A 20,506-nucleotide genomic window follows, 5' to 3' on the forward strand; every position below is an offset into this window, starting at 1 on the left:
GGAGTGGGGCAGCCAGGGCAGGGCTCGACTCCACGAGGAGGGCCGGCAGGCGAGAGTCCCAGGAGGTGCTAAAGGTGAGCCAGGCACCGGCCCGGGAATGGGCGCTGGGGTGGAGGGTAAGTGGGCGGGGCCGCAGAAGAGCCGGGGAGGTGGGGCGCCAAGAGGGCGCGGGCGCGGGGCCGGGCGCGGAGAGGGGGCGGGGACGCAGGGAGGGGGCGGGGCGTGAGGCGGGGAGGGGAAGTGGGCGGTGCGCCCCCGGGAAGGGGGCGGGCTGGGGAGCAAGGGCCCCAGGCTGCGGCGGCGGCGGCGGCTGCGGACCGGAGAGCGCGCGGTCTGGCCAGACGGGATGAGCGGAGCCGGGGCGGCCGGCTCCGTGCGCGGGCTGCGGGTGGACGGGCTGCCTCCGCTGCCCAAGAGCCTGAGCGGGCTGCTGCACTCGGCGTCGGGCGGCGGCGCGTCGGGGGGTTGGCGGCACCTGGAGAGGTTGTACGCGCAGAAGTCGCGCATCCAGGACGAGCTGAGCCGCGGGAGCGCGGGCGGCGGCGGGGCGCGGGCGGCGGCGCTGCCCGCCAAGCCCCCCAATCTGGACGCCGCGCTGGCCCTGTTGCGCAAGGAGATGGTAAGGGAGGTCCGCGGGCCGGAGCTGGGGTCCTTCCCAGCCGGCCTCGCCGTTCTGGGAAAGTTCGCCGGAAGTCCCCGCGCCACCCGCGCGTCTCAGGCTCTATGGCCCCAGGCGCCGACGCCGAAAGTGGGACACTGCCCTCTCAACTGCCCCGTTTTGCCTGTCCTCTCTGTGCCCACTTTTGGACCCTCGCCCAGGGAGGTACCCCTTTTAAAAGGAAGCTTTCTGGAGACCCGGCGCTCCTCGTGCGGCCCCAGTTGGCTCAGAGACCCTGGAGGCGCGGCGTGGGGCTGGCTCTTGGCCTCGGGCCGGGGGCGTCTGGTCACCCCTTCCCAGGGGGCAGCAGATCTCCCGGGGTCGGGGGGCGGCCTTCACTGCGCCCACGGGGTTAAGAGCTGTGTGCGATTGTGTTTTCCTGTCCTGAAGAGGACAACTTTTTGTCCTCGCGAGTGTAGACTGCGGATTGGAACAGCCCTCGCCCCCTCCCCCCGGCCCAGGGCGCGTGCAGAATCGGATTACAGCGGCGCGGCTCCGGCCCGCAGATGCCGGGAAAGTGGCTGCTCACCCTGACAGTCTCTTCGTGGTGGCTGGTTCCCCAGGCCCGCTAGAGAGGACTGGGGCGGTGGCGTCCTCGCCGTGTGGGTGAAGTCCATGTGGGTTCTTCAGGTTGTGCCTGGGCTGCAAACAATGGGGCTAAATTTTTCTCAGTCGTTGGAAAGTATGTTAGCTGTTCGTGGACTAGGACTAATGAGTTAGGGTGAAGCCAAAAGCAGCTCAAGGGTCTCCAGCTTTCTCCAGGCTCAGGCCAGCTCAGAAGAGAACAGAAAAACTAACGCTCCTGCAGGCCTCTGATCACCTTTCTTGGCCCCTCTCTCTGTTTAGAATTTGCCCTTTCCTTTTACCTAATGCAGATTCCCCCCTCTCCTGGCACAGGTAAATACTTTATTAAGGAAATCTAATATATGAAAACTTTTTCTCCCGCAAAATAAATTGGCACCCAAATTTATTATAGGAATCCTTTAAATATGCATTTAGTGTATTAAGATATTATGTAGAAAAATTCAGTTTATGCATTTCTTTCGGGAAAATATCTGTCCTGATATTTTAATTTAAGAATTAAATCTAGAAAAACAGCGTTAACACCTTTTCAGCAATTCAGTATTGTCTTCCCACTCTGGCTGCCATTGAAGTGATTTCCAGTTCTCCCTGAGAAGATTTTCTAAGCTTCTGACAGAATGACTTAAATTTCAAGCCAACTGTTTTTATTTATTAATCACCATTAATCAACACCAGCATTCCACAGCTGGTAAGCTGTGTTTTCATTAGATAAGCCTACACCCAGTATGTTTAGAGTCTGAACTTGGATGCAACATAAATAAAGAGGGTGAAATAGGAAGACTCATCCTGGTTAATTTACGGGACCAGAGACAGGAAAACCTCAGGCCACTCCCCTTGTGAAACTCTCTCTACTCTATAAACATGCTCTGGAGTCTTGCACACTCCCAAGTTACCACTTGGGAGTAACCATGCTGTTCCCGAAAGTGTTTTTCCAGGTCCCTCCTGGTGCAGCTAAAGTAGTCACAGCCTTCTAATTATGCCCTGGACCAGAGCTCTCTCTCAGCCTATCTGAAACGCAAGAAAAATAAACAGCCGTCTTAGGTCTGTCTGATATTTAGCTGAGATAAAGACAAAACATGGCTATAGGCCTTGACAAGTCCCTTTCAAGAAATGTCACAAGGTCTTTAGGAGTACTCTGGTTTATTTTGCCTTTTTGAGATTTACTAACCTAGGGCAGTGGGGTCTGAGTGGTTACTTCAAACTGAGGCTCCCATGGGGGTGGGGGGTGGGGTGGAGGCTTGCAAGATTAGAGTTGAGAGTTTGTGCTTGGATTATCTGCCCAGTAGTCTGTGTTGATCTATTGAATTTGAAGGCCTTAGGTCACATCTATGCCCAGGGAACTAAGAAGAAGTCCTGGCTGAATGTAGTTAGTTCCTTTTTAAGAAGTCATATAGGAGCACAGAGCAGCAGTAGTGTGGAAGCCCTCAGAATGGGACTGCATTTTAAGAAGAGAGCGGGTGATAGAAAATCCAGACTGACGTGCACTCCTGTTGGAATCGGGCAGGCGTGGACATTCTGACTGAGAGGACGGGTTGGGGCCAAGTGGGCTGAGGAAAGCTTCGAGTAGCAAAGGAACAGGTAAAGCAGGAGAACTGGCTTTGAAGAGTTAATGTGAAAGCAGGGTGCTTAGAAGGGCGAGCTGGCTGAGCTTGGGACGTACTGGAGATGTGCTCGGAGAGATGAGAGCCTGCAGCAGCCTGGGGACCCGGAATGTCAAACGAGAATCACATGGGAGACACTTCATTGAAATAGAATCCACAGGACTTGTTGGGTACATATCAGAGTCAGGATGGTGATGATAAGGAGCCAGAGATGACTTTTTTTTTTAATAATTTTATTTGTTATTTATTTTTGGCTGTGCCAGCTTTTCTCTAGTTGTGGTGAGCACAGGCTACTCTCTCGTTGCAGTGAGAGGTCTTCTTATTGTGGCGGCTTCTCTTGTGGAGCACAGGCTCTAGGGTGCTCAGGCTTCAGGAGTTGGGGCACGTGGGCTCAGTAGTTGCAGCTCCTGGGCTCTAGAGCACAGGCTCAGCGGTTGTGGTGCACAGACTTAGTTGCTCTGTGGCATGTGGGATCTTCCTGGACCAGGGATCGAACCCGTGTCTCCTGCATTGGCAGGCAGATTCTTTACCACTGAGCCACCAGGGAAGCCCCCAGCAATAACTTAAGTTTTTTAATGGAAAGTGCCCCTAAGCAAAACAATTGATAATTACGTTTGAGCTTCCCTGATGGCTCAGTTCAGTTAAGTCGTTGATTCGAGTCCAACTCTTTGCGACCCTATGGACTGCCTGCCCCATGCCAGGCTTCCCTGTCTTTCACCAACTCCTGGAGCTTACTCAACTCATGTCCATCAAGTTGGTGGTGACATCCAACCATCTCGTCCTCTGTCATCCCCTTCTTCTGCCTTCAATCTTTCCCAGCATCAGGGTCTTTTCCAATGAGTCAGTTCTTCACATCAGGTGGTCAAAGTATTGGAGTTTCACCTTCAGCATCAGTCCTTCCAATGAATAAATATTTAGTGATTTCCTTTAGGATTGACTGGTTGGATCTCCTTGCAGTCCAAGGGACTCTCAAGAGTCTTCTCCAACATGCTTCTTCAAAAGCATCAATTCTTCGACACTCAGCTTTCTTTGTAGTCCAATCCTCACATCTATACATGACTACTGGGGAAATTATAGCTTGGATTAGACAGACCTTTGTTGGCAAAGCAGTGTCTCTGCTTTTTAATATGCTGTCTAGGCTGGTCATAGCTTTTCTTCCATGGAGGAAGCGTCTTGTTGATGGCTGCAGTCACCATCTGCAGTGATTTTGGAGCCCCCAAAAATGAAGTCTGTCACTGTTCTGTTGTTTCCCCATCTACTTGCCATGAAGTGATGGGACTGGATGCCATGATCTTAGTTTTCTGAATGTTGAGCTTTAAGCCAACTTTTTCACTCTCCTCTTTCACTTTCATCAAGAGGCTCTTAGGTTCTTCCCTTGCTGCCATAAGGGTGGTGTCATCTGCATATCTGAAGTTGTTGATATTTCTCCCAGCAATTTTAATTCCAGCTTGTGCTTCATCCAGCCTAGCATTTCGCATGATGTACTCTGCAGATAAGTTAAATAAGCAGGGTGACACTATACAGCCTTGACGTACTCCTTTTCCTATGTGGAACCAGTCTGTTGTTCCATGTCTAGCTCTAACTGTTACTTCCTGACCTGCATACAGATTTCTCAGGAGACAGGTAAGGTGGTCTGGTATTCCCATCTCTTTCAGAATTTTCCACAGTTTGTTGTGATCCACATAGTCAAAGGCTTTGGCATAGTCAATAAAGCCGAAATAAATGTTTTTCTGGAATTCTCTTGCTTTTTTGATGATCCAGAGGATGTTGGCAATTTGATCTCTGGTTCCTCTGCCTTTTCTAAATCCATTGAACATTTGGTAGTTCACGATTCACATACTGTTGAAGCCAGGCTTGGAGAATTTTGAGCTTTCACTTTGCTAGTGTGTGAGATGAGTGTAATTGTGCAGTAGTTTGAACATTCTTTGGCATTGCCTTTCTTTGGGATTGGAATGAAAACTGACCTTTCCCAGTCCTGTGACCACTGCTGAGTTTTCCAAATTTGTTGGCATATTGAGTGCAACACTTTCACAGCATCATCTTTCAGTATTTGAAATAGCTCAACTGGAATTCCATTGCCTCCACTAGCTTTGTTCGTAGTGATGCTTCTTCCTAAGGCCCACTTGACTTCGAATTCTAGGATGTCTGGCTCTAGGTGAGTGATCACACCATCGTGGTTATCTGGGTCATTAAGATCTTTTTGTATAATTCTTCTGTATATTGTTGCCACCTCTTCTTAATATCTTCTGCTAAAAAAAAAATCTATCTATCTGTCTATCTATCTTCTGCTTCAGTCTCCTGATGGCTCAGTAGTAAAAAATCTGCCTGCCAGTGCAGGAGACCTAGGTTCGATCCCTGATCTGGGAAGATCCCACATGCTGTAGAGCAACTAAGCCCATGTGCCATGACTATTAAGCCTGTGCTCTAGACCCAGGGGGGCTGCAACTGCTGAGCCCTCGTGCCACAACCCCTGAAGCCCATGCGCTCTGGAGCCCATGCCCAGCAACTAGAGCAGCCGCTGCAGCAGGAAGCCTGAGCACCATAACTAGAAAGTAGCCTCTGCTCGCCGCAACTAGAGAGAAGTCCTCGAGGCAAAGAAGACGTGGCACAGCCATAAATACATAAATAAATAATATTTTAAAAATTACAGTGCTAGCACCTGATCACTTTACTATTTGGGCATATCTCCTGGTAGGCACAGTGTAAATGTTTTCCGTACATCATCTTATTTGATTTTTATAGCTTCTCCACGAGATAGATACTGAAAGTATACATTTTAAAAAATAGGATTCAGAATTTTTTTTTTTTCATTTTCTCCTTTATTTTTTTTTTTCCAGTGGGTTTTGTCATACATTGATATGAATCAGCCATAGATTTACACGTATTCCCCATCCTGATCCCCTCTCCCACCTCCCTCTCCACCCGATTAGGATTCAGAATTTAAGTAGCTCACCTAAGGTGACAAACTCAGCCAGACCTGTCTAGCTCCAAGACCCTGTTAGATCATAGGGTTTTACCACTTTGTGGGGGCACACATTGCAAGTATTTTCTAGGTCAGTGTATATTAAAATGTCTTGTCTAACTCCACGGGGTGCCGTTATATGGCAGTAATAACTTTGGTCATTCATCATTGGGAAAGTGGTCATCACAGCAATCAGGAGTCAGGAGAAGTGGCTGCTTATGGGGGAAGGTGGTTTGCGTTGCATCAGTGGAAGAGTATGTTAAACGTTTCAGAACGTGGAGCCGGAGGCTGGCAGAGCCTGCAGGTGACTGACAGATGGTCAGGGCAGAACACGGGGGAGCTGGTGTTGAGGGGCGCCTGTGTGGGTGACACCCTGCTCTGCTTTGAGAGTCCTGATGTCCACTGGAGTTTCAGCACTTCCTGTGCTCGTAATGGGCTTGCTCTGAAGTTCTGTGCCCTTGTGAGCTCCCTTCCCCTCCCCCAGCAAGCCCATTTGGAGAGCTGTGAGGGTCAGACAGATGCTTTTTGCTCTTTAGACCTGAAAGCATCCTTTAAAACAAGAAGTTCAAATTGGTTTCCCCCCCTCCCCCCAACCAACATCAGAGAGTATATTTGGATTGTATCAGACAGATGTTTCCCACATGTCTGCTGGTTATAAAGTGCTGTGGAGGATACAGGGCTGAGCTAGGATATAGGGCTGAACTATCTAGGTGTTAAGGAGCTTATAACATCTAGCAGAGGTGGGTGTCTTTACAGGAATATGACTGCTGTAGTTCAGACCGTGTATCATTTTTCATGTCTGAAGACTTTATTAGTAATAGGGACTCAATTTGAACCAGCTCTTGCAAAAAGGAAAACCTTGTAGGGCTGGATCTGTATGGAGGCAGACTAGAACCACGGTTGGTGGGGAACCCGGGAAGGCTACTGTATTCTTCTTTACCCTCCTTTTTTTCCCCCTACATTTTGGAATGTGACTGTCGACAGTGTCCACATTCCCAGTTTCAGCCATGCTTCTTACTGCCACTTTGGAAATACTGTGTGGAAGAATTCCAGTGGGCCCAGCTTGGGGGGGTCTGGACAGCTATTGGTGACTGAGGCCGAGATGGGGTTTTATTTACTAAGGTGGTGTGACTGTGTGGATGGGGTGCAGGGCTGGGCATCCCTAAAAGAAAGAAGAGTTTGCAGAAATGGAGCAGTGGGCTGCTGCTGGAGAGCCAAAATATCAGATATCTACTATTTTCTTAACATTTTTTATTTTTTAACTTTTTATTTTATATTGGGGTATAGCCGATGAACAAAACACTGTTGTGATAGTTTCAACTGAACAGTGAAGGGACTCAGTCATACACAAACATGTATCCATTCTCCCCCAAATTCCCCTCCCATCCAGGCTCCCACATAACTCTGTCATATGTGACAGAGTCTGCCATACAGTAAGTCCTTGTTGGTTATCCATCTTAAATATAGCAGTGTGTACATGCCCATTCCACAGTCCCTCACTGTCCCTTCCCCTCATCCTCCCCATCCCCCCACCCCACAGCCATAGTTTGTTCTTTAAGGCTGTTAGTTTTTTTTCTGTTTTGTAAATCAGTTCATTTGTATCATTTTATATTTCACATATAAGGGATGTTGGGTTTGCCTGGTGGCTCAGACAGTAAACAATCTGCCTGCAATGCAGGAGACCTGGATTCGATCCCTGAGTTGGGAAGATCCCCTGGAAGAGGGTGTGGCAATCCACGCCAGTATTGTTGCCTGGGAAGTCTCATGGACAGAGGAGCCCGGAGGGCTACAGTCTAGGGTCACAAAGTGTCAGATACGACTGACTGACCAACACTTCCACTTTCTTATAAGGGATGTCATACGCTATTTCTCCTCTGTCTGCCTTCCTTCACTCACTATGACAATCCCTAGGTCTATCCATGTTGCTGGAAATGGCATTATTTTGTTCTTTTTAATGGCTGAGTAATACTCCATTGTGTATATTCCACATTTTCTTTTTTTTCCACATTTTCTTTATCTGTTTCTCTGTTGATGGACATCTAGGTTGGTTCCATGTCTTGACTATTGTAAACAGTGCTGCAATGAACATTAGGGTGCATGTATCCTTTTGGATCATGTTTTTTTCTGGATATATGCCCAGGAGTGGGACTGCAGGGTGCTATGGTAGCTCTATATTTAGCTTTTTAAGGAACCTCCATACTGTTCTGCATAGTGGCTATACCAATTTTATTCCCTGCAGACCTCTTTCTGGATAAAAATACTTTGGCCCCAAGGGCCCCACAGTTTGAAAGATTTTTATCTGGTATGCTGACAGACTAGCTTGGCTCAGAGGATCTCTGTTGGCATTTCAAATCCTTGCATGTGGTTGAAGGACACACGTGACTCTCAGGGTCCACAGGGATCCTGGCACACATCTTTCCTTACAGGGTTCTTCAGAGACCACTGCCCAGCAGCCCTGTAAGTTTAGCCCATCAAGCTTAGGTCCTCAGAAGCGTCACGTGAAAGTGTAGAGACGGGGACGAGAGATGGCAGATCTCTGAGGATTCTTGAGTTCCACTTCTCAAACCATCAGCAGCACCTTTCTAAATAGTAACTTTGAAAAGTCCTTGCCTCATTTTTTTTTTTTAAACTATCCAATAGTTGCTTTGGTTACCCACCTGTGAGTGGGAAGTTGTCCACACAGAACTTTTGAGTTTCTGAACTGCAATGGTTTGGGTGAAGAATTGAATCTGAGAAAAAAGATTTGATTCCTGAGAGCAGCAACACTTAACTTTCCCGCATTTTAGTTCTTCAGTCGCTAAGTTGTAAGTTGCCAACTTTTTGCGACCCCATGGACTGCAGCTCGCCAGGCTTCCTTAGCCTTCATTATCTCCTGGAGTTTGCTCAAACTCAGGTCCATCTAGTCGGTGCTGCCATCCTACCATCTCATCTTCTGTTGCCCCCTTCTCCTCTTGCTGTCAATCTTTCCCAGCACCAGGGTCTTTTCCAGTGAGTTGGCTCTTCCCATCAGGTGGCCAGAGTGTTGGAGCTTCAACTTCAGCATCAGTCCTTCCAATGAAAATTCGGAGTAGATTTCCTTTAGGGTGGACTGGTTTGATCTTCTTGTGGTCCAAGGGACTCTGAATAGTCTTCTCTGGAACCACAGTTTGAAAGCATCATTTCTTCGGCATTCAGCCTTCTTTAAGGTCTAACTCTCATATCTGTACATGATTACTAGAAAAACCATAGCTTTGACTGTATGGATCTTCGTTTGTTGGCAAAGGGATGTCTCTGATTTTTAATACGCTGTCTAGGTTTGTCATAGCTTTTCTTCCTAGGAGTAAGGGTCTTTTAATTTTAGTTGAGACAACACCTAAATGACTGACAGCCTTGTGTGGTCAACTAGGAACTAGGAGACGGGCATGAACTTGAATAGCCCAGACCCCCGCAGAGTTCAGTCTTCACCCTACATGAGACAACAGGTCTCAGAGACGGGGTTTGAGTCTTTAAATGGGCTTACGGTTGGAGGTCCAGTCTCAAGTCAAGCCCATGCAGTGCCATCTGGAATAAGAATGTTAGCTCCCAATGCAGGATTCTTGGTTGGCCTTGGTCAAAGGAGACTGGGGATGGCCACTGGCCTTTAATATTGTGTGGACACCAACCTTTTCTCTTGCTTTTTATGTCAGTTGTCTAAAAAACACTAGACATAAAGTTTTCTGTTTGTTGTCCAAGAACTTGGTTTCCTGATTTTTAGCTTCAGATTTTCTTCCTTTACTGAATCTACTCTCGCAGAGAGGCAATTTCAATTAGGTATCATTCAAGAAAATGACAAAATGCAAAGTAACCTTCAAATGGGTGTTGAATTCCCATGTATCATTAGTTAAGTCACGGTTTTTCCTCTAGTCCCACTTGATTTTTAGAATCAACTGCATTCATGTCTGCATTCATCATCTTAAGTAATGTACTTTCAGGCCTTTGACACATCCTTGATGAATGGTCCACTGTTTGTGGTCCCAGAATTGAGGGATTGGAAGGAAAGCATCCCATTTCCCTTCTCTGCCTTCTCCCCTGCAATTTCATTTTCATAATTTTAAAAAATTTCCTTGCAGAAATAGTCACCCAAGGAAATAACAGTACTTATACAGGAATATCTTTTGCAGTGATATATAGTAGTATTCTATAATAATAACAGTGATAGAATATTATACAATTATTGAAAAGAATGTGGAAACTATGTAAATGAACATAGGTGTTCAAGGTTTGGAAAAGTAAATTACAAAACAGTACATAAGTACATTTGTATGTGCATTGTGTCTTGAGGCAGGTACGCTAAACAGCTAAAAGTGGATATGTTTAGAACAATAGTTCTTAAATTATGGTCTGAGGACACCTATGGGTTCCCAGATCCTTTGGGGGTGTCCATAATTAGGTGGTGGTCATATGGGCAAATGTGATTTTCCAAAATAGTACCTGAGGAAATGTATCAATATTTGGAGGGTCTACATTCAGTGAATCAATTTTCCACATTTTTCGTATAACTAATGCTTGGTGCATTGTTAAAAGATCCATGCAAAGTGCAAGACTGGTGGATTTTAATGAAACAGTGTTAAAAGCTCATTGGCATAGTTTCAAGTTCCACACTGGAGCCAGCCTAAGGATAGTGCCAAACAAGAATATCCACTGTTAACTTGCAAGGTGGTTTAAATACTCCTTTTCCCCAAGTACATATCTGTGTGAGGCCAGGTTTATTTCAACCAAAAAGGCATGTGATGAAGGATCAAGTACAGAAAAATATAAGCCAGACATTAAAAAGATTTCTTACACAATCTCATTTATAAAAATGTGATGTATATTAGCAGTGGGTATAGTGTTTTTGAATGGCTTTATATGACAGTTTCTCAATTTTCATTTCTAATAAGGTAACTATTGATAGGTATAATTTACATAAACAGGAGCTCTTTGGGGCCCTCAGTAATTTTAAGAGTCTAAAGGGGTCGCAAGACCAAAACACTTTAAGATTGCTGCATTAGGACATGAAATTAGGGAAGACTGAATAATTATGAGCCATTGAATTTTAAATACAGTTGGAATATTTTATTTTTGTAATTGGGAAAGCCAGTAAAGGAATATGCAGACATGTCTTAAAGACAGTGGTCGATTGCTTTTTTTCTTTTTCCTTCTCTGCACAGGACAGAATGAGAGGAAATGGCTTCATGGGTTCAGCCATTATTGCAGGTCAGAGATGGACAAGGATGTCTTCACTAGCACCGCTGAGCTGCAGAATGGGCTCCATCCATCAGCGTGGGTGCCTTCAGGGGTAGCAGCTGGTCTGCTTGCTCTCTCTGAGTTACCAGGGCTCTTCTGAGGCAGTCCTCAGTTAACAGGAGATGAGGTTGACGGACGCATACCCCCTGGGGAGGAGCCGAGTGACTGATGGAAGCCTGCTTAGGGAGCCCAGGATCACAGTTCACCTGGGAGCTTGGGGTCCTGCAGGAGTATCTCCAGCCAGCTCAGGCAGCTGAGCTTGTGGCTCTTTCTCTGTTAGATCAACACCGATGAAGCTTTTCTCTTTGGTCTTCTTTTTTTAAACAGTATGCAGGTCAGCGTTCTTCTGTCAACACATCCTTTATTCAGAAATCAGGTTATGATCCATTAAGTCACTGTGATCTTTATTACATTCCAGTCCTGCGGATGCATACTAGACACTCATTAAATTTGGGGCATTTACTAATAGTATTGTCTAAAATAAATTTACAAGCCATTTATTATGTTTTTAAAAGTTCTCTCATTATGAGTTAATACATATTCATAGTAGAAAATCTGGAAAACTCAGAAAGGTGAAAGTCAAAGTGTTAGTCACTCAGTCATGTCTAACTCTTGTGACCCCGTGGACTGTAGCCCACCAGGCTCCTCTGTCTATGGGATTCTCCAGGCAAGAATACTGGACTGGGTTGACATACCCTTCTCCAGGGGATCATTCCCAACCCAGGGATCGAACCCAGGTCTTCTGCATTACAGGCAGGTCCTTTCCCATCTGAGCCACCAGAGAAAATTCGGAAAAGCCAATGATAAGAGTCACTTGTGATCTCAGCAGCTTGGAGCCCTCTTCCAGTCTCGTCTGCGCAGGCAGTGCAGGTGATGGCCGGGCATGAGTGCTGGAGCCCTACCGCCTGACTGCAGCCCTCTGCTCTTAGTGAAGGGCCTGCATCTTCCAGGGCTCAGTTTCCTAATGGTATCAGAATCCACACCTACCTCACAGAACAAGGAGGAAGATTACCTATTTGTGTACAGCTGAGATTTTCTACTCCTGAGTCACTCGCAATGAACTGGTTAGCTGGTTAAAAATTATGTGATATTTTAAGGCTTTTGATAGACATTGCCAGTGAGTCCTCCTGAGAGATTTTACAAGCATGCAGCCCTACTAGCAATGCACATAAGTTATATACTTTATTATAACTAGTTTTTAAAATTAAGAGTAACATGCTTGTTGGAAAAAAATTTTTTTAGCAGTACAGAAGGCTGTAAATATCCAGTCCCACTTTCCAGAAGTAAATTCTGCTCACGGACATTTTCTCTTCTAGTCAAAAGCTTGCATGTGTGTATGCATAATGTATAAAGTGAGGTCCTACTCAGCATACTATTCTGTACCTTGGACTTTTGTGCCTAATGGTGTGCGTTGGTCAGCGTCCTACTCTTTTGTACTTAGAGAACTGCTCTTTTAAATAACTGCCTGGTTTTTATTGTATGTGTGTGTATGTTTAGTTGCTAAGTCATGTCTGACTCTTGCGACCCCATGGACTGTTGCCCACCAGGCTCCTCTGTCAATGGGATTTCCCAGGCAAGAATACTGGAGTGGGTTACCATTTGCTTCTCCAGGGGATCTTCCCAACCCAGGGATCAAACCTGGGTCTCCTGCATTGCAGGCAGATTCTTTACCACTGAGCCACTACAGAAACCCTTTTATTGTATGACTACTAATATAATTTTTTCAGTCAAGTTTCTATCATCTGTTATGTTTCAAACTAAATGTTCACCCACCAGACTTTTTCTGCATCTGTCTCCATATTTTGGGGCCTCCTGTTCCTGATTCTATAGCTTAACTTCAGACCCATACATCCCTTGTACCATGTGAGGTGGGGTATTTTTCATCTTATGGTTGAGGAATCACAGTAGTAGGAAATAGTGGACTGGCAGGGGAGAAGCTCATTGCAGAATGACCCCAGTGTGACCCCTGGGACTAAACTGTGCCTGCACCAGATTTGCTCCCCTCCCTCCACCCTGGGCCCGGTTTCCTATATGGACCTGGGTATAAATAAGACCATTTCCTAGTATGTTTGTCTTGTTTTCTACTCATTGCTATATTTCAGAAAAAGTTGCTTTTATGTCTCTTGAAAAAGAGGGACATAAAAGAGCTTCATATAAGCATGAGAATTACCCCCAACTTTTGTTTTTGGGCTTCCCTGGTGGCTTTTAGTTTCTTAAATAAAACAGACTATTTTTCTTAAGTATAGTTTTTACTCCTAAAAATTTCCTAAAATTTCTCATGATGCTTTTTTCCAGTCAACATTAATTTCCCACTATAGTTCTCTTTCCTCTTCTAAACCTCATATCTTAATGGTAACATTTCTATTATCATCTAAAAGTCAGGAAGAACTTTCTCCCTAACATCACCCTCCAGGAATATTCAGAGACTTGGTGACCCGAAACCGAGTTGGGAACCACCATCCTGTCTGAGGTGTATACATGTGGCCAGCCCATTGTGAGTTCTGAAACCATCTTGAGGGTGGTTCAGGATTGTTTGGCCCTACTGTTGGAGATGCTGGGGATGAGTGAGCCACCTGTGTGTACAGCAGGCGGGGTGCAGGGAGCTCTGTTTGTGGGACACGTTCAGGAAGGAAGCAGGAAGCCTGAACAGAGAGAGGAAGGAGTCAGGCCAGCAGTTTAAAGCGTGGAGATGAGTGGCTTGTTCTTGATTGTCTCAGAGATCTATGACAAGGGGCTACAAATTACAGGGTCTAGGAATTCTGCACTTTTCTAAAATGAGGCTGTCTGAATTTTTCAACTGGGTTTTCAAGAAAGAGCTGTATTTTCTGAATCCAGCTGTGACTTAGCACCTGTCCTTTAGGGAACACATCACTAAGGGGACGGGCTTCTGCAGCTGGATGAGGACAGAGGTGAGGGTTAGTGGGCTTGCTGAGGGCGTGTGCCCCTGCCTCTCCCCACTTTTTTTCTGGAAAGATGAGAAGTTCTTGTTCGTGGGTGATTTAATCATGTCCTAAAACGTAACTGCAGTTTAGTTCTCTTGGCTGGGCCTTCTCAGCTTCCCACACCCCCGAGCCTCGTGGCCTCCTGTTGTGAGCCTGCTGTCTGTCCGTGCCTCCCAGCTGCTGGCGCTGCAGTGAGCACTCAGCAAGGAATCTTTGTTTGTGTCATCTCCTGTCAAGCAAGAGCTGAGTGCTTTTCTGATGATGTGGCGAGAACCGTGTGGCCTGTGGCTTTCCTCAGGGGCACCTTGGGGTGGAGCCAGGGCCCTGTGGATCTCAGCATGACCCACTGCCAGGCCGCTTCACCACCAGATGTTCTCTGGGTGGGCATTGGGGTCTCTCTAGCTTTCCCTCAGTCACCAGTGTCTGAGTTTCCTCCTCAAGGGTCTGCACTGGGTGCTGAGGGACCCAAGGGGGAGGTGGGTCCATGCCTTCCGGGCATGTCCTCAAGTAGGAGAAGGAAGACTGTGTGCACCCACAGCAGAGGTAGAGAGTGATCAACGCCTCGAGACAGGCAGAGACGGTGAGGGAAGGTGAGGAGCACCGGTGACTGAGCCCATCCAAGTCAGAAGAGAGGAGGGGGAGATGGTGTTGCACTGTTAAAAATATGTATATCTATTTGTTGCTGCGCTGGGTCTTCATTGCTACACGCGGACTTTCTCTAGTTGTGGTGTGCAGGCTTCTCGTTGCGGTGGCTTCTCTTGTTGTGGAGCATGGGCTCTAGGGCGCTAGGGTTTCAGTAGTTGAGGCTTGCAGGCTCTACAGCACAAGCTCAGTAGTTGTGGCACATGGCCTTAGTTGCTCCATGGTGTGTGAGATCTTCCTGGATCAGGGATCACGCTGTCTCTCCTGCATTGGCAGGCAGATTCTTACCCACTGGGCCACCTGGGAAGCCCGGGATGCAGTGGGAAGCGATTATCTTCCAATTTAAAAAAATAAATTAAAAAAAGGTAAGGAAAAAACTTGGAGAATTAAATAAAATGAATCTGATGCTATTAAAAAAAAAAAAAAAAAAAAAACAGCCAGCGGACAGTCAAGGTGAAGGGACCTCACTGACCGGTGGAGGAGGCACAGGGAGAATTCTTCCAGGTCAGATTATTGGATGCCACCTAGGGATTTTCAGTTTACCTCTAGAAAATTCAAGTGAAAATGTTTAAACTACCTCAGCAGGGGAAGAGGTGTCCTGGGTCGGAAGCTAGATTGCTCCTGTATGTATGTACTTAGCTCCTGTTCTCCTGGCTAATCTGGAGGGTTGCTGGTGAACCAGAGGAAGTTGAGTCTCATAAGCCTGAAGAAGGAGGCCCTGAGAAGCCAGGCTGTGGGTGTGCACATGTGTTGTGTTTAAATCCCTGTTAAATTAGTCCAAACCCTTGGCATCTGTTGGCTTGTGTAACAGGCGTGTATAGGGCTCTGCCGTATTCCTGGGTGGGTCAGACTTGGTTTTCAGGCCAGCGTTCTGCCCGATGACAAGGCAGCTTTGTGAGTCACCGGCCGCCACAGTGCAGAAAAATCCAGGTTGTGATCCAACTCCCAGCCTAGCGCGTCTCCCACATAGGCCTGGGAACGCCTCGGACACCTCAGCACCTAAGGAGAGCAACCTGGAGCCGCACTCGGGGCAGCACGGCGTTGAGGGAAGCCAGGGCTCTGCACTCAGCTGTGCCCACCTCCTGTGGCCCAGGAGAGCGGCAGACCTGGGCCGAGAGCACGTCACTCTACTACTTTTTCCTTTACAGTTTTGGGTTCGCGAGAGGGAAAGAACCCGCCTGCCATTGCCGGAGACATGAGAGATTCCGGTTCGATCCCTGGGTTGGGAAGATCCCCCGGAGGAGGGCATGGCAACCCACTCCAGTATTCTTGCCTGGAGAATCCCATGGACAGAGAAGCCTGGCAGGCTGCTGTTCATGGGGTCACAAAGAGTCGGACAAGGCTTAGCAACTTAACAACAACAACAACAAAATAGCCAATTAACTTTTGAGAGTAGGATGCCTTGGGGCAGAGCGTGCCTGGAGGCCACGCCCCCAGCTTGCCGGAAGTCTCTTCCTGGGAACAGCTTCTTTAGAAGGAATTCTGGAACTGTAGGAATCACGCCAAAAACGACAGGGCCTGCGTCTCTATCTGGGTCTTCCTTTGAGTGTCTTGGCTAACACGCCAGTTCAGTGCGAGTAGCTCCATTTCTGTGATCTGTTCAGCTGTACCAGAGAGGTCGCTGGTGAACAAGAGTGGTTGACGGTGTGAAGAGTGACCTGGAATTTAGTCTTGTCACCAGATAGCTTCTCATGTGTAGAAAATATCATTGCTGGGTAATTATTAAAGACTAAATCCCTTGACATGTTCTGTGTTTCCTTTAAAAATGTATTTATTAATAAAAATGTTTATTTTTAATAATTTTAAAAATATATCTTAATTTTTATTTTTTAAATTATTTAAGTATGATAACACATTTACAGGAGACTTGGAAAATACAGAACAAGGTTACATATAGTTCCACTATCAGTTCAGTTCAGTCGTGTCCGACTCTTTGTGACCCCATGAACCGCAGCACGCCAGGCCTCCCTGTTCATCACCAACTCCCGGAGTCCACCCAGACCCATGTCCATTGAGTCGGTGATGCCATCCAACCATCTCATCTTCTGTCATCCCCTTCTCCTCCTGCCCTCAATCTTTCCCAGCATCAGGGTCTTTTCAAATGAGTCAGCTCTTCACATCAGGTGGCCAAAGTATTGGAGTTTCACCTTTAGCATCAGTCCTTCCATTGAACACCCAGGACTGATCTCCTTCAGGATGGACTGATTGCATCTCCTTGCAGTCCAGGGGACTCTCAAGAGTCTTCTCCAACACCACAATTCAAAAGCATCAATTCTTCTGCACTGTTTTCTTTATAGTCCAACTCACATCCATACATGACCACTGGAAAAACCATAGCCTTGACTAGATGGACCTTTGTTGACAAAGTAATGTCGCTGCTTTTTAATATGCTGTCTAGGTTGGTCATAACATTCCTTCCAAGGAGTAAGCGTCTTTAAATTTCATGGCTGCAGTCACCATCTGCAGTGATTTTGGAGCCCCAGAAAAATAAAGTCAGCCACTGTTTCCACTGTTTCCCCATCTATTTGCCATGAAGTGATGGGACCAGATGCCATGATCTTAGTTTTCTGAATGTTGAGCTTTAAGCCAACTTTTTCAGTCTCCTCTTTCATTTTCATCACACACCACTATATATTACAATTATTTTTTAAGTAGATAAATTAAGCTTTTTAGTTGGAGTTTTACTATCAGACTCAAAAATTAATGGAATAAATATACAGAGAAGTAGAGGGATATAGTAGACCAGAAAAAGCACTGTGAACCAATTCAACATAATTAAGATTTATACAATTTTCACACAACAGTAGGATACAAATTCTGTTCAAGTTCCCATACACTGTAAACTAGAAGACATTGAAACATATCCAGGGACATAAAACAAGATGCAAAGATTTCATGGTCTAAAGGTATTGAAATCATACAGAGCCTGTTCTCATATTACTGTGGAATTATCTTAGATATCAGTATCAAAAGATATTTGAAAATAACCCACATATTTTCAAGTGCACTGTGACATTTACCAAGAGAGATCTTCAACTTAGCCATTGAAAGCCTCAATAAAGTTAGACTGCAAAAAAAAGAACACATATTCCCTGTGTTTTTGCGTATTCTTTCCCGTGCATCTTGAGTGCTTTAGCGTAGTGCTTGGTACGTGGGAGACATTTGATTGCTGTTTATTAAAATAGTTGATATTTCATTTAATCCTCCCAGTAGATTAAGAGAAATTATTTCATTTTGTCATCAACCAAGGCATAGAGATGATTAATAACTTGCCGGAGAGCCCAGAAGCAGAAGGGTGCAGGGCAAGTCTCCTGGCATCTGTTTAGAGTTTCCCATCTTGAGAGTCCCGGAGGTCAACTGCTCAGCAGCTTGCTTGGCGTCCCCGTTCCCGGTGGCCCTAGACCTGGCCAGAGTCGGAATCTGTAGGCTTCTCAGGAGTGGTTCTCACACGCTGGAGGGAGTGGCTGGGCTTGTCTGGGCGGCATTTCTAGGTGAATTAACCCTTCTCTCTCTGGGATTGATGAAAACGATGCATTTCCCGTCCTGACTGTTCTCTTTTTCCTGGGATGGGCCACTGGGGGAGGGAGGAACTTGAAGATAAATGTGTGACTTTGAAATGTTCTTTGTTCTGTTATCACTAGGGAAATAGTTCCCAGGGAAATCAGTAGAGGCCCAGGTCTTACTAAGGCTTATGCAGTTTTTCTCTCTGGGGAGTGACCCCACACAGCCATCTTAGGAGATGTCCTCTTGTCCAAAGGAGAAGGAGTCTGACTCCTTGTGAGTCTGGAGACCCAGGTGATTGGAGGGTGGGTGCTCCAGGGGGCAGCGTATGACACTTAACTGCTGAGCTCCTGGTCCTGGCACACAGACTGTTGCCCCAGGAAGGAGAGACCACATGGGGGTCTTCTCTGAATCTGATCGTAGCAGGAAGAGATGACACCCTTGCATCTTGGTGTCCAAAGTGAAGCTGGCTGGGGCTTTCAAAATGTGCAAGGCTGTTTCGGCAGGGCGGGACAGATCGCCAGGTGATGTTCTATAGGCTGGGCCCGCTGCCTGACAGGTGTGATCGTTCCCTGACATGTTGGGTAACGTCTGAGGTGTGGGCATTGCATAATTAAGGTTTTCTCAAAACTGAAGAGCCAGAGCATTCGAGGGATGCTCTGAGTCGCTGGCCATGTGGAAAGAACATGCTGGCACGGGCAGATTGCTGACAGAGCACCGCTAAGATGCCCTTCCATTGCTGACTTCTCGCTTTTTCCTCCCCACCCCTCCCCTCAAGGTTGGCCTCCGACAGCTGGACATGTCCTTGCTCTGCCAGTTGTATAGCCTCTATGAGTCCATCCAGGAGTACAAGGGAGCCTGCCAGGCAGCGGCCAGCCCAGACGGCACTTACGCTCTGGAGAATGGCTTCTTCGACGAAGAGGACGAATATTTCCAGGAGCAGAACTCCCTCCAGGATGGGAGGGAGCGAGGCTCCCCGAGGGACCTGACGCTGCCTGTCTCCCCACTCCCCGGTGGTGACTGGATCCTGGAGTCCCTCTAAAGGATGACATCCACTGTCAGCACGGGCTTCTCCTCTGTGGACTGTCCTCAGGCCTGTGGGACTGGTGCTGCCAGCTTAATTTGCAGGCGGGGAGATGTGCCTGGGCGTGGGGGCTGTGGTCTGTTTGGAGGGCCACTTTCTGCTGAGTGATCTGGAGGTGCTCAGCCGTCTCCTCACGCCCTGGTCCTGAGACCCTGTGGCCAAGGGTTTATACTGAGAGAGTAACGAGAGGATCGGTGGAGAAGACCTCCCGTATTCTGGGCAAGATGAAACAACTTGTATGTAGCTAGTTACTTTTATACTGGTGGGGTTTGCCTCGAGTTTGCAGTGTGTGAGAGCTCATATTTCACTGATGCCCTTCCTCAGGACCTTCTGCTGCCTTTCTTGCTGTTTCATGAGCTTCGAAGCCACTTGGTTGAGCTTTATTTATTTGTGAGCTGCATTACTAATTGTCCAGGGGACTCAGTAAAAACACTGTACTGAGAAAGTAAACCTTTCAGGCCACACCAATCAAGAGACTTGCGTTCTCTGAACCCATCCAAATAGTTTGTGTCATTCTCTGTGCATCAGAGATGAATGGAAGACAGTACAGAGATACCTCGAGCTGGGGAACAAAACTGGGGCAAGCGATGTGTTGTATCTGTCACTGTAAGGTGGTGAATGTTTTTGGTTTTAAAGATTCTGGGTGTATGTTAGCTATATAGTATGTTAGAAAGCAAACTCTTCCACTCAGAACAGTGATCACCTGAAGCCTTACTATATTTATTAAAATCTTTTATGAACAACTTTACACTTTGTAGGTTAAAAGTAAAGATAAAAGGCTAAACTATCTGTGGTTGTATATTATTTTGGTCTGAGTTCCAACTCATCAACTTTCATAACTCAAACACATTGAATCCAATCAATGACTGAAAGAAAACTGCAGTTTCTTCACTTGCCATTAAGAATTTTGAAAGAAGCTTTGTTCCTCTGTTGGCCCATCCTTAAGGTTGTTTTATCAATAGACTGCAACATACTTAGGTCTCAGTGCTGTTCAGTCATTGCATACTCTGGACCCCTTGCTCCTCTTCTCTTTGGTGCAATAATTGCTTATTAGCACCTTTTTTTGGGTCAGAGAGAGGAAGGAAAACTCACCATTGTTAATTAGCCTGTTGACAGCCTGTTATGCACACAGCTCTGTGTCGGGAATTGGGGTGAGGGGCAGAGGAGGAAGAGTTCTCCCGCTCGTGTTTCTATGTTGAAAATAGTCCTTGAAATGAGGGGTGGCAGTAAATTGCCTTTAGCATGTGGCCCCCTGGTGGGGAAAATTGAAAGCGGTAAAGCCAGGTGAAG

General features: G+C 46.6%; 1 protein-coding gene across 1 annotated transcript; it reads left to right on the plus strand.

The window, feature by feature from the left end:
• The first annotated feature begins 303 nt into the window (after nt 1-303).
• On the plus strand, nt 304-20,003 carry FAM89A (family with sequence similarity 89 member A). Its single transcript, XM_061161507.1, has 2 exons — nt 304-619; nt 18,911-20,003. The coding sequence occupies exons 1-2, from the start codon at nt 347-349 to the stop codon at nt 19,172-19,174; spliced, it is 537 nt and encodes a 178-aa protein (XP_061017490.1). The 5' UTR covers nt 304-346; the 3' UTR covers nt 19,175-20,003.
• Nucleotides 20,004-20,506: the final 503 nt, after the last annotated feature.

This window comes from Dama dama, chromosome 15 (assembly GCF_033118175.1).
Source record: "Dama dama isolate Ldn47 chromosome 15, ASM3311817v1, whole genome shotgun sequence".
Lineage (NCBI taxonomy): Eukaryota > Metazoa > Chordata > Mammalia > Artiodactyla > Cervidae > Dama > Dama dama.

Excerpts from the sequence above, each read along its gene's own strand:
- FAM89A (XM_061161507.1), top strand. The coding sequence starts at position 347 with ATGAGCGGAGCCGGGGCGGCCGGCTCCGTGCGCGGGCTGCGGGTGGAC. Across the intron at positions 620-18,910 it reads CCCTGTTGCGCAAGGAGATG|GTTGGCCTCCGACAGCTGGA; the intron begins GTAAGGGAGGTC and ends CCTCCCCTCAAG.